General features: G+C 43.0%; 1 protein-coding gene across 1 annotated transcript in view; it reads left to right on the forward strand.

Annotated features, from left to right (window-relative positions):
- The window catches only part of P2RY6 (pyrimidinergic receptor P2Y6), an 84,749-nt gene extending 75,383 nt beyond the window's left edge, over positions 1 to 9,366 (forward strand). Inside the window, exon 2 of the mRNA XM_075849926.1 lies at positions 6,378 to 9,366. Within this exon, the coding sequence (XP_075706041.1) occupies positions 6,421 to 7,401 (981 nt within the window). The 5' untranslated portion in view covers positions 6,378 to 6,420 and the 3' untranslated portion in view covers positions 7,402 to 9,366. The remainder of the gene's footprint in view (positions 1 to 6,377) is intronic.
- The last annotated feature ends 4,043 nt before the right edge of the window (positions 9,367 to 13,409 follow it).

Genomic DNA, 13,409 nt, shown 5'->3' on the forward strand with positions numbered 1-13,409 from the left:
GTAGTCTGATTCTGCAGACATACTGCCTTTTATCTGCCCTCTCCTAAAGTTTAGTAGGGCGGCTAGAAGTAGGGGATAGATCAGGGGTCTCAAATTCGGCCGGGTAAGAGGGCAACATACAGAAAAGATGGGAAGTTGACGGGTCGCGTTACTTTAAAATTTAATAATACAATACAAATATTGTTAATCAATTACTTTTTTGATTTACTATAACATTATATTACTATAATAATAATATTACATTACTATAATAATATTGCTAGGTTTAAAATTTGAGAGATTTCTCCACGTGCTTATTTCAACAATCCAGTTTTCCAGTTTAAGTGTCGCTAAATGCAGTCCGGCGGCTCAGTTGGCAGACACACATGTCAAGATTGGGCAGCCCCTTTTTAGATAGTGCCACAGTGCCCTCGGTAGATGCTGCCACAGTGCCCTCGGTGGATGCTGCCGCAGTGCCCTCGATAGATGCTGCCGCAGTGCCCTCGGTAGATGCTGCCGCAGTGCCCTCGGTGGATGCTGCCGCAGTGCCCTCGGTGGATGCTGCCGCAGTGCCCTCTGTAGATGCTGCCGCAGTGCCCTCTGTAGATGCTGCCGCAGTGCCCTCTGTAGATGCAGCCGCAGTGCCCTCTGTAGATGCTGCCACAGTGCCCTCTGTAGATCTTGCCACAGTGCCCTCTGTAGATGCTGCCACAGTGCCCTCTGTAGATACTGCCACAGTGCCCTCTGTAGATGCTGCCACAGTGCCCTCTGTAGATTCTGCCACAGTGCCCTCTGTAGTTGCTGCCACAGTGCCCTCTGTAGTTGCTGCCACAGTGCCCTCTGTAGATGCTGCCACAGTGCCCTCTGTAGATGCTGCCACAGTGCCCTCTGTAGATGCTGCCACAGTGCCCTCTGTAGATGCTGCCACAGTGCCCTCTGTAGATGCTGCCACAGTGCCCTCTGTAGATGCTGCCACAGTGCCCTCTGTAGATGCTGCCACAGTGCCCTCTGTAGATGCTGCCACAGTGCCCTCTGTAGATGCTGCCACAGTGCCCTCTGTAGATGCTGCCACAGTGCCCTCTGTAGATGCTGCCACAGTGCCCTCTGTAGATGCTGCCACAGTGCCCTCTGTAGATGCTGCCACAGTGCCCTCTGTAGATGCTGCCACAGTGCCCTCTGTAGATGCTGCCACAGTGCCCTCTGTAGATGCTGCCACAGTGCCCTCTGTAGATGCTGCCACAGTGCCCTCCGTAGATGCTGCCACAGTGCCCTCCACAGATAATGCCACACACACACACACCAAGTATATAGCTCCATTGGGGCTCCCTCTAGGAGTGGAATCCCCAGCCAGAGCGTTGCCGAAGCTTTGGCTGGGGATTCCTCTACTGTTGGAGCCCCTGACGTCACTGTCCATACACCGTAACATCAGGGGTCCTCCTGGACCGGAATGTGATATCAGGGGCAACCCCAGAGCCGGTGTCCCGGAGCAGAGCACTAGAATAGGCTCTGCGCTGGAACTTTGGGGAAGCCATTAACATCAGTGTCCATATATGGAAGTGATGTCAGGGGCTTGCCCAGAGCTGGAGTCCCGGAGCAGAGCCGCTTCTAGCCCTCTGCCTGGGATTCCAGCTCTGCTCCTGACATCACTGTCCATATATGGACATGGATGTCAGGGGCAAACTCAGAGCTGCAGTCCCAGGCAGAGCACTAGTAGGCTCTTCCTGGGGCTCCAGCTGTGCTCCTGACATCACTGGGACTCCTGCTCTGGGGAAGCCCCTAATATCACTGTCGATGTATGGACAGCGATGTCAGAGGCTTCCCCAGAGTCCCAGAGCAGAGCCTATACTAGCGCTCTGCCTGGGACTCCGCTCTGGGGAAGAACCTGACCAAACTGTGGAATTCCCTGACATCGCTATCCATATATGGACAGTGTCCCGGAGCAGAGCCTGTACAGGCGCTTTGCCCGGGATTCTGCTCTGGCGAAGACCCAGACATCTCTGTCCATATGTGGACAGCGATGTCAGGGAATTCCAGAGTCCCGTAGCAGAGTCTGTATTAGCGGCTCTGTGTCCCGCAGACCGCAGATGACAGCCCCAGGGGCGTGCTTGAGACCCCCGGGATAGATGTAAGGAGGGATTTACGGGTTTTTTCATCAAGACGATTTACAAAGTAGATTTTTATTTTATTTTAGGTGCATTGGAGCAAAGGTGCAAAGGTGGACATATTCTTTAAAAAAAAAAGGGGTGCAACAAGTAATTAAACAGGGCAAAGAATAATGAGATTGTGATGTGGAGATGTTCAGGGGCAACAGCAGCTGCACAAAAACACAGCGCAGGGCTACAAAATGGCAGAACTCACAGAATATTTAAATATCTTTTGAAACCAAATCCCTGGAAGAAATAACAGCACAAGAACTGATCATTAGGACCACCATAAATTGGTTTTCTATGACCGAGAAGCCAGATATAAGCCGGAGATCACCATGCACAATGCCAGGCTGCTCCTGTAGAAGTGTAAAGCCACCAACATTAGACCCCAGAGCAGTGGAGACACGTTCTCTAGCGTGACAAACCCACCTCACGATCTGGCAGTCTTATAGGAGCAGTAATGAGCCTCACACAGCGGTTACCCGCCAATCTTACAGCGCCAGCCACGCAGGACCAGCATTGACTAAACTGCCTGAGGAAGGTCAAGGTTTTGACCGAAACGTCGCACTGTCACTGGCTACAAATAAATACATTATTTGCTTGGATAAATAAGTCCATATTGGTGTGCATAGTACTTCTTTTCTCTCTATAGAATAGGACATTATATAATTCATATATTTTATAAGTTTCTGATCATGTTATGTACATTATATCTTTATATATAAACTGTCTAATTGCTGTCATTGTTTACACCCTCTTTGGTCCTTTATGGTCCACTTTGGGGGTGTTTGACAGTCTAAGTGTCTGCTCACCCTTATTCTATGTGTTTTTGCGTTTGTACGGGTTTTGTCAGTCAGACAAGTAGGGAGACGGTAAAGGAGGGTATAACACGGATGTTTTGATATATAATTTTATACAGGTTGGTGAATAATTGCCCGGAAGACTCAGCTCCATTATTCTAACACGGCCGACTATGGCTGCAACGTTTTATCCGTTTTTATATTAGGAAGAGCAGCTCCGGAGCGCAAAATGCTGCTCTACAAAGTGTAATACTGGGCAGACTGAGAAAAGAGCATCATTAATGAACATGTGGATGACTAGAGATGAATGATTACTGGAGATAATCAAATAATTTCATCCATTTGAATGACAGTGACTTTCGTTTGTAAGCGCCAGTTTCGCTGCAGTCGCTTCCATTATTTCGTGCAGCATCTGTGGTTTCCACATTTCATTTCAAAATCATAAAAAAGGGGGAAGTGTAAGCCATTATTAGAGGACGAGCGTCCTCACCGCTCTCATTGTGTCGTGTTCCAGGAGATAGACACTGGATTTCGGCTGAGGAGCTGCAGCTCTACAGAGGGGTCAAGAATCAGGTATCCAATTTTTTTTTATTTTTTTTTTTAGAATTCAGCGCCTCTCAGTGACTCTGCAGGATTAACTATGTGTGGATTTTAATATACCCCCCTATACCTCCAGCTCAGGAACATATCTATGGAGGGTGCCCCTCTGACACATAGGAAGACTAGTTTTATAATTGGCTCATGGTGGGTGAGGAGCCCTATTACGGATTTTGCGCTGCGTCCCAGGAGCTTCTGGTTACCCTTGGAAGATACTATTGGAACTCCTGTGATTAAAATCAGTTTTGTCTTGAAGACATGACCAGCAGTGGTTAAGATGGCGTGACCAGAATATTTAAAGGTTATGGAAAACCTTGGTGCCTTTTTTTTTTTTTTTAATCAAAATGTTTTTAGAATATTCACTTTTGTAATATATTTGAATTGACATTTTTAATCTTTTTCTGTTCTGCAGCTTCTATGTACAGTGGATACATAGAAGCTGCAGAACAAAAACGAAGCAATATTTTTGATAATAATATGTATAAAAAAAATTATAGTATCCCAAAATAATTTCATTAACCCCTCTCTGCCGCAGCCATTTTTGGGGATTTTTTTTTTTTTTTCCTCCCCGCTTTCCAAAAGCCATAACTTTTTTATTTTTCCGTCGACATACCATACGGAGGCATATTTTTTGCGAGCTGAGTTGTACTGTTTAATGGCACCATATCATGTACTGGGAAACTGAAAACAAAAATATTTGTGGGGTGGAATGGGAAGAAAAACAGCTATTTCTCCATTGTTTTTTGTTTTTCATTTTTACTGCGTTCACTATGCGCAAAAAATTGCGTCACTTTTACTCTGCGAGTCAATACGATTATGGCGATACCGAATTTATATTGTGTTTTTTTTATCTTTTACTACTTTCACAAATGAAAAAACTATTTGTTAAAAAAAATAGATTCAGAACTTTGTATATCATTTTTGGTACCTAAAAAATTGGTAGCATTTCTGGGCACATACGACTTTTTGATCAGTTTTTATTCAATTTTTTGGGAGGAGCTAAGATGAGAAAAAAACAGCAATTCCGTCTTTTTTTCTTACAACGTTCATCCCGCGGTTTAAATAATTCTAGAATAGTTCGTACTTTTACGGTAGCGGCGATACCAAATATGTTTATTTTTCAAATTACATTAGGAGAAAAGATTTTTTTGAACTTTCAATATTTTTTATTTTTCTGTACATTACTAAAAACGTTAACTTTAAAAAAAAAAATTTTTTAAAAAATGTTAGTATCCCTTAGGGACTTGACAAACGATCGTTTGATCGCTGGTACAAATACATTGTAATACTTTTCTATTGCAGTGTTTTGTCATTTTTACCGTTCTTCATCAGACCCCCAGGCCGCCATGTTGACCATCGACATCGCACGATCATGTTGCAGAGGGCGATGGTGTGACGGAGGGGGCTCTGACCGCGGCATCTAAGTGGTTAAACGGACAGGATCAGAAATATCTCAGATCTTGGCCATTACAGCGTAATGTCATTTGTTACATACAGTTGACATGCGATGAGTTTGGAGCCCGGACCATACTTCAAATGTCGGGAAGGGGTAAAAAAAACGAAAAAAAAAAAAATCTACAGGTTGCCATAACCTTCTCGTTAACTTCCATAGAGTGAAATGGAAAATGCACCCCTGGCAAATACAACCGGACGTCTTGTAATGGAAAATGAGGATCAAGAAACCCCCCCCCCCCCCTCTCCCAGAAGTGCGACTCTAACCTATCAGACATTAGTAGCCGATCCCTGAAACCTGAAAAAATAAATCCTAAGAAACTAATATTTTACATATGTTTATAAAACTTCATTGCAATCAGAAATCAAGACATTCGGCGTGTTTATTGATGTCGCCGCAGCACGACTGTCAGAAAGAACATTAAATATGCAGATCACATGGAAATATATTCCGCAGCAATTGTCAGATATTTATTCAACATTAAACTAGTGATTTCACGGAAATGATGAGAGAAAACGAATTCCTGCAAATTTAAGTTGAGTGTTTTGTTGCTTGCGCAAATCTTATTATTGTGAGAATCTTTCAGAAGGACACTTGCGCCACCTGGTGGTGAACAGAGAAAATACAAGTGATATATTTTGGTAAACCCTATTGGCAGGGCTGAATTTTAGAGAGGGCAAAAGAAGGGAATGTTCCAGGGGCTTCCACTACCTGGTTCCCTCTAGTCCTTTCCAGACTCTCTCAGCCACAAGACATGAGAGTTTAAAAAAATTGAAGTGCATCTGCTACAAAAGAAAAGCTTTACTATGTGGTATTAGTGGTTATTATGCCGTTTTTAATGATATTTATTACAAGGATCACAGCTCTAATGCCTGTACTGCTAAGTAAAATAAATCAGGAGGGCATTTTTTTTTTTTTTGCTATGGGGATAAGCGTGTGCCAGACACCCCTGGCAACGCTTATCTCAGTTGAGCAAATCTAACATGCTGAACTTTGTTTTCGCCTACAGTAGTCATTGGTGGACAGCAGGCATGACCTCTCACATTGTTACTAGAGAGGAGACCCCTAAATTTTAATAATCTTTAAGAACATGGACATCTGGCTTTGTCAATTTCCGGCTGTTCGATGAAATAGGCCAAATGTATTCAACACTTTAGACCCAAAATGACTTGTAAGTCCTAGAGAAAAAGTGTCCTTCTTGCCCATTGTAACCAATCGCATCTCAACTTCCATCTTCAGGAAAAATGAATCATGGACTTGGTCCAGTTAGTGGACATGGGCGACATGGACACCGTTTCTTTGATTTTTTTGCTGCAGTGTTTCCGAATTATTGGCTTTATTGTTTTTCATCAAACATCTGGTAGATCTCCCCTTTAAGTCTTGTCTTTTCTTTGCTTCCAGATACTGAAGTAACCATGTGATCTCCTCCTCCTCTACCTCCAGAATGGACAACGTTACATCAATCCCCATCGGGAAGAACTCATGTACTTTCCACGAGGAGTTTAAGCAAATCCTCCTTCCCGTGGTCTACTCCACGGTCTTGGTCCTTGGTCTTCCACTCAACTTCATCGTAATCCTTCAAGTGTGTCTTTCGAGAAAGGCTCTCACCCGCACTGCCATCTACACTCTGAATCTAGCGGTGGCTGACTTCCTCTATGTGTGTTCCCTTCCCCTTCTCATATATAATTATGTCCAGCACGACTACTGGCCGTTTGGTGACTTCACTTGCCGTTTTGTCCGGTTCCAATTCTACACTAACCTCCACGGAAGTATCCTGTTCCTCACCTGCATGAGCTTCCAGAGATACATGGGCATCTGCCACCCCTTATCCGTCTGGCACAAAAAGAGGGGCAAAAAGTTTACATGGGTAGTCTGTGGCATAGTCTGGTTTATTGTTGTTGTCCAGTGTATACCCACCTTCCTATTCGCGTCAACGGGAACCCAGAGGAATCGGACAGTCTGCTATGACTTGAGCACTCCAGCCTTATCCTCCCGGTATTTTCCGTATGGCATAACATTGACTATTACTGGCTTTTTGATCCCTTTCATTGCCATTTTAGGTTGTTATTGTGCCATGACCAAAATCCTCTGCCAGAAGGATGATCTTGCCGAAGTGGTGGCACGTCAAAAGAAGGACAAAGCCGTCCGTATGATCATCATCGTGGTGATCGTCTTTGCCATAAGCTTCTTTCCTTTCCATCTCACCAAAACCATCTATTTGGTTGTACGTTCCAAGACCGGGGTTCCATGTTTGGAGCTGCAGACCTTTGCTATTGTGTATAAATGTACCAGGCCCTTTGCTAGCATGAACAGTGTCCTGGACCCTATCTTGTTCTATTTTACCCAGCAGAAGTTTCGGCAAAGCACCAAATTATTAGTTAAGAGGGTCACCACCAAATGGAAGACTGAAGCTACTAAACCATGACAATTGGAGTTGGGTCTCAGAGAAATCTTGAGATTGAGAGCAACTTATCTGTAGGATCTTCCCTGGCAACCGACCCAAGGCAGGATAGCATAATTATATACCACTCTTTATGGGGGAGGGGTCTTTGCCAACAGATAGGAATTTGTGGCCAAGCAACATCCCCTCTTCTTTTGATCTATTTAACGCTGATGGGGTTACAGGAAAGTTCTAGTCATCACAGTAATGTTGACAATTAGGGAATACAACTAGGAATCGTTTCCAACCTCCTAAAACTTTCCCACACTGAGAATATTATAGTGGTCACATGACCAAATACACCTGCCAATTGACAGAAGAGGACATTTCATAAAGGGGTGGAGCCTGACAAATATTTGCGGGTATAATTAAATAGGTCACCTAACAGCCACTAACTGCTACACTATAGCAACCATACTGTAACAGTGAATACAAAGCTTACATAATGTGTAGGAAGGAACACCATATGATGCCTCACATTTGATTGGAGCAATTTAAGTACTGTGGCAGGATAGAAAACATTGCAAATTTTTGCTCATTTCTCGAAGAACAATAAAGTCAGTTCTTCTGATCCATAATTAAAGAAGAATGAACATAAGCAGAAGAAAAAAAAAAGGGATGGCTATGGGGTCAAAACTTACCCCTGACTACTGAACTGAAGTTGAGACCACCAATGCTGTCTCCTCAGGTCCTCCATTTGTGCCACAAAATAGCATCTGCTACCCTAATCTTGTCTGTGTATGGTCAGGACAAGTGATAATGGAAGTATAAGGCAGAAAATACAATGACACATGGAATAGGAAACTTCTGCAAATATGAAGATGCCAAAACTGCAGATTGCAGGAAATTTCAGACTTATATGGTCTCTCTGCCTCACATCAAATCTCTATTGTCCCAGATTGGACGCCATCTCTGAACCGCAGTATCTCTCTGCAAGGTGCTGTGTAAATTGTACATATAAACCATAGGCAGAAATGTAAAGTAAACTAAAAATGTGAATTGATTTACAATATTTTGCTACACAAATCCATAACTGAAGATGAGCAGTACAATATTAGAGACAATATCGTGAGTTCTAATGTGAATTGAGTAAATCCGTTAAAACATAATAACATTTCTTTTTCTCAGTAGCTGTGCTATATCCATTAAACAGCATGCACCGTGTTAAGAAATACACCTACGCTACACTATAGTAACATACCTGCTGACTGCTTGGTAAATATCCCCCACTGTGTACTGTCAGGATGTAGAAATGTTTATCAGAATTAAAAGTTCTGCATTGAGAAATTCCCTGTACCCCCCCCCCCCCACACACACACACATGCATATACACACACACACACACCCACACACACACACACACACACCAATAGAGTGCTGTTTTATTAGTATTTGCTTATTACTGTGCTCGTTTTAGTGTATCTGTTCTTCAGTGTGCATGCTATATTGTGCATTGTTCAGTGTATATTCTATTAGATATGTTCTACTGCGTGCACTCTTTAGTGTATCTATTTTGTGAATTCTTTAGTGTCTATTGTGTGCCTTCTACAGTTTGCATTCTCTAATGTGTGTTCTTTAGTGTACATTCTATTTGTACATTCTGTTATGTGCATTCTTCAGTGTGCATTTGATGTGTACACTCTAAGTGCATTTTTAGTGTGCGTTCTACTGTGTGCATTCTATTGTATGTATTCTATTATCTGCATTTTTTTAGTGTATGTGCCCTTTTGTGCATTCTATTTTGTGAATTCTTTAGTGAGCAATCTTTAGTATTTGATCTATTGTGTGCCCTCTTCAGTGTTCATTCTCTAATGTGCCTTTTCTGTGTGCATTCGTTCTGCACACTCTATTAAGTGCATTTTTATTCTGCGTTCTACTGTGTGCATTCTAATGTATGTATTCTATTATGTGCCTATGTTTAGTATATGTTCTTTTTTCTGCATTCCATTGTGAATTCTTTAATGAGCATTTTTTTGTGTTTATTCTATTGTGTACCTCCTTCAGTGTGCATTCTCTAATGTGTGTATTCGATGTGTACACTCTATTAAGTGCATTTTTTACTGTGCATTCTACTGTGTGCATTCTACTGTGTGCACTCTATTGTGTGTATTCTACTGTGTGTATTCTACTGTGTGCATTCTACTGTGTGCATTCTATTGTGTGCATTCTATTGTGTGTACTCTATTGTGTGTATTCTACTGTGTGCATTGTATTTTATTGTATGTATTCTACTGTGTGCATTCTATTGTATGCATTCTATTGTGTGTATTCTATTGTATGCATTCTATAGTGCGTGTGTTCTATTGTGCGTGTGTTCTATTGTGCGTTCTATTGTGCGTGCGTTCTATTGTGCGTGCGTTCTATAGTGCGTGCGTTCTATAGTGTGTGCGTTCTATAGTGCGTGCGTTCTATAGTGCGTGCGTTCTATTGTGCGTGCGTTCTATTGTGCGTGCGTTCTATAGTGCGTGCGTTCTATAGTGCGTGCGTTCTATAGTGCGTGCGTTCTATAGTGCGTGCGTTCTATAGTGCGTGCGTTCTATAGTGCGTGCGTTCTATAGTGCGTGCGTTCTTTAGTGCGTGCGTTCTATAGTGCGTGCGTTCTATAGTGCGTGCGTTCTATAGTGCGTGCGTTCTATAGTGCGTGCGTTCTATTGTGCGTGCGTTCTATAGTGCGTGCGTTCTATAGTGCGTGCGTTCTATAGTGCGTGCGTTCTATAGTGCGTGCGTTCTATAGTGCGTGCGTTCTATAGTGCGTGCGTTCTTTAGTGCGTGCGTTCTATAGTGCGTGCGTTCTATAGTGCGTGCGTTCTATAGTGCGTGCGTTCTATAGTGCGTGCGTTCTATTGTGCGTGCGTTCTATAGTGCGTGCGTTCTATAGTGCGTGCGTTCTATAGTGCGTGCGTTCTATAGTGCGTGCGTTCTATTGTGCGTGCGTTCTATAGTGCGTGCGTTCTATAGTGCGTGCGTTCTATAGTGCGTGCGTTCTATAGTGCGTGCGTTCTATAGTGCGTGCGTTCTATAGTGCGTGCGTTCTATTGTGCGTGCGTTCTATTGTGCGTGCGTTCTATAGTGCGTGCGTTCTATAGTGCGTGCGTTCTATAGTGCGTGCGTTCTATAGTGCGTGCGTTCTATAGTGCGTGCGTTCTATAGTGCGTGCGTTCTATAGTGCGTGCGTTCTATAGTGCGTGCGTTCTATAGTGCGTGCGTTCTATTGTGCGTGCGTTCTATTGTGCGTGCGTTCTATTGTGCGTGCGTTCTATTGTGCGTGCGTTCTATAGTGCGTGCGTTCTATAGTGCGTGCGTTCTATAGTGCGTGCGTTCTATAGTGCGTGCGTTCTATAGTGCGTGCGTTCTATAGTGCGTGCGTTCTATAGTGCGTGCGTTCTATAGTGCGTGCGTTCTATAGTGCGTGCGTTCTATAGTGCGTGCGTTCTATTGTACGTGCGTTCTTTAGTGTTTTTTCTTTTATTGTATGCATTTTTTAGTGTTCCTTAGTGTGAGTTCTATAGTGTGTCTCACTTGGGCTATGTTCACACGCTTAATGAAAAATGCCTGAAAATACAGAGCTGTTTTCAAGGGAAAACAGCACCTGATTTTCAGCCGTTTTTTTTATCAACTCACGTTTTTCGCGGCTTATTTTACGGCCGTTTTTGGAGCTGTTTTTCTATAGAGTCAATGAAAATGAGTCGTAAAATAACGCCCCATCGGAACAGAACGCCGTGTTTCCCATTTAAATCAATGGGCAGATGTTTGTAGGCGTTCTGCTGCCGAAAAACTGAAAACAGGTCGTGTGAACATCCCCTCAGTGTACAATCTTAAGTGCACGTTATTTCGTATCCGTTCTTCAGCCTGCTCTTTTTGGCGTTATTCTCTAGTGTGTTTTCTCTATCGCTTCTGTTTTTGTGTTTTCTTCCGTGCCCGTTCTTTAGTATTTGTGTTTTCTTTATTGTACATTATGTAGAATAGGATCTGTAGCGGGTGCAGAAAAATCTCACAATAAGAAACTTTCCTGCGACATGTAGTGTAAGGGGCCTAGTAATACTAAAGTGGAGTACTGGACGCCATAGCAAAAATAAAACTAAGCCCACCCCTGCTGCTAGTTCCTACACCCCCTAATCCTGCCCAGAAGGGCATTTATCCGGTTTACCACCTCCCTACCATCCACTGTAAGAGAAACTCTTGCCCAATCAATTTCCACCATTGTAGTGTAGAGGCCTCCTACAAGAAGTCACAAAGGGGGTGGTGTAAATGTGTGCAGGGCCCCCTCTTTTCCTAGGGCCCCATAACAGCCACAGGGCCTGATTCTTTGCTCCTTGCATATAACGTGTAAATATATCTGTGAATGATATTTGTGGCAATCATTAGTGGGGTCCATTTTTGGATTCCACATTGATATCCATGGTAAGCAATCGGAGTCCACGCTTAAAGGGGTATTCCCATCTTTAAAAATGGTGGCCTATTGCTAGGATTATTATGATCGGGTAGTCCGACCTCTGGGAATAAAGGGTCCGCGGCACTGATTTTGCGCTAGGTCTACTTTTTTTTTTTTTTTACCCTGCTCAGCAGCGCTCCAGGCCGCTAGGGCTGTGCAGTGAACTGTACAGGGAATTTCAGTGGGGCTGTACATCATTTTCCTGCTCAGATGGCGGCCGAGGCGTCGCTGTGCAGGGAACAACATAGAAGGGGACACAGTGCTTAAACAGTGCTGCGGCCCCTTCATTCAAAGAGGTCGGACCCCCAACGATCATAAAATCTTAGCAATATGCGAGCACTTTATAAGATAGGAATACCCCTTTAATATTTCCAGTGCCGTTTAGAAAAATGTAAGCTGAGCTCTGGTTGGTTGCAGTTGAGTCCCAGGGAGTCTCGGTAAGCTACAAGCAAGCGCATAGGTGTTTCATTTTTAATGTTTTGTAGATGAAATTGTACATATTCCTCATTATCCGTGCAAACAGCCTCCTTTTATATAATGTGACAGCAGATAATTATACAGTGATCTTGGTCTGTAAATTATAATGTTATAATCAGTGAGTTGTGATCTTAGTGAACTCTATATTGGATTTATAATTTAATATTATAGTCACATACATTACCTCTTATCAGCCAAACCAGAGACTCCTCCAAAAGGCTGTGATCAAATCTGTAGACAGCACTGATTAACTGATATGAGCTAATTTGCATATTTTTTTCCCCATAAAGCACTGCACACTGAATAAGTCATCATGCACCTACTGGGTCTCTTCAATGAGAGCCAGTACTCCTCCTGAGCATGGTTGCACATATATATGTGAGTGTATATATATTTATATATCAAATTAGTGTACTTATCATAGGGGCATGCCATAACACTATTATGGGGTCCCAGGACTGCATATTCTGAAATCAGGGTGTGAGGAGTATTTTGGAGCCGCATTACCACCTGCATCCAGCAAGATCTACAGACCTGCAAAGTTTGGGGAAAATGTTACAACATTAAGTACTAGAGGGAGCAAATTTCGGAAGGGGGTTAGCTCCTGCTATACAAATATTACACAATAGCAAAAAAAAAAAAGGGGATGGCTATGGGGTCAAAGCTCACCCTTGACCACAGATCAAACACTATGGCCGCTAATGCTGTCTCCTTAGGTCCCCCAGTTGTGTCGGGGTTGTCTCTGTATGGTCACTTGTTGCTATGCCACTAACAACAGTAAACCCTTTCTGTCAGAAAACCTTATAGACTCCCGTGTGTATGTGTATATATATATATAAATGTCATTTTAGCATGAAGTACAGAGCACATTACGGTCATAAGTGGTTGTGTATGATAAGGAAAAGATATTTATATGTGATTTACACCTATAAAAAAACAAATACATCACAGTAAACTTTTTTTTACTGTATCCCTCTGCATAGAAAAGTGTAGTCTACTATATAGCAAAAATACAAAGTACGCACTCTTTTGGCATACGCTGGGTGAATGGGGCCCTATGGAGCTTGACCGGCGCGTACGCCAA

Source organism: Rhinoderma darwinii, chromosome 2 (assembly GCF_050947455.1).
Source record: "Rhinoderma darwinii isolate aRhiDar2 chromosome 2, aRhiDar2.hap1, whole genome shotgun sequence".
Taxonomy (NCBI): domain Eukaryota; kingdom Metazoa; phylum Chordata; class Amphibia; order Anura; family Rhinodermatidae; genus Rhinoderma; species Rhinoderma darwinii.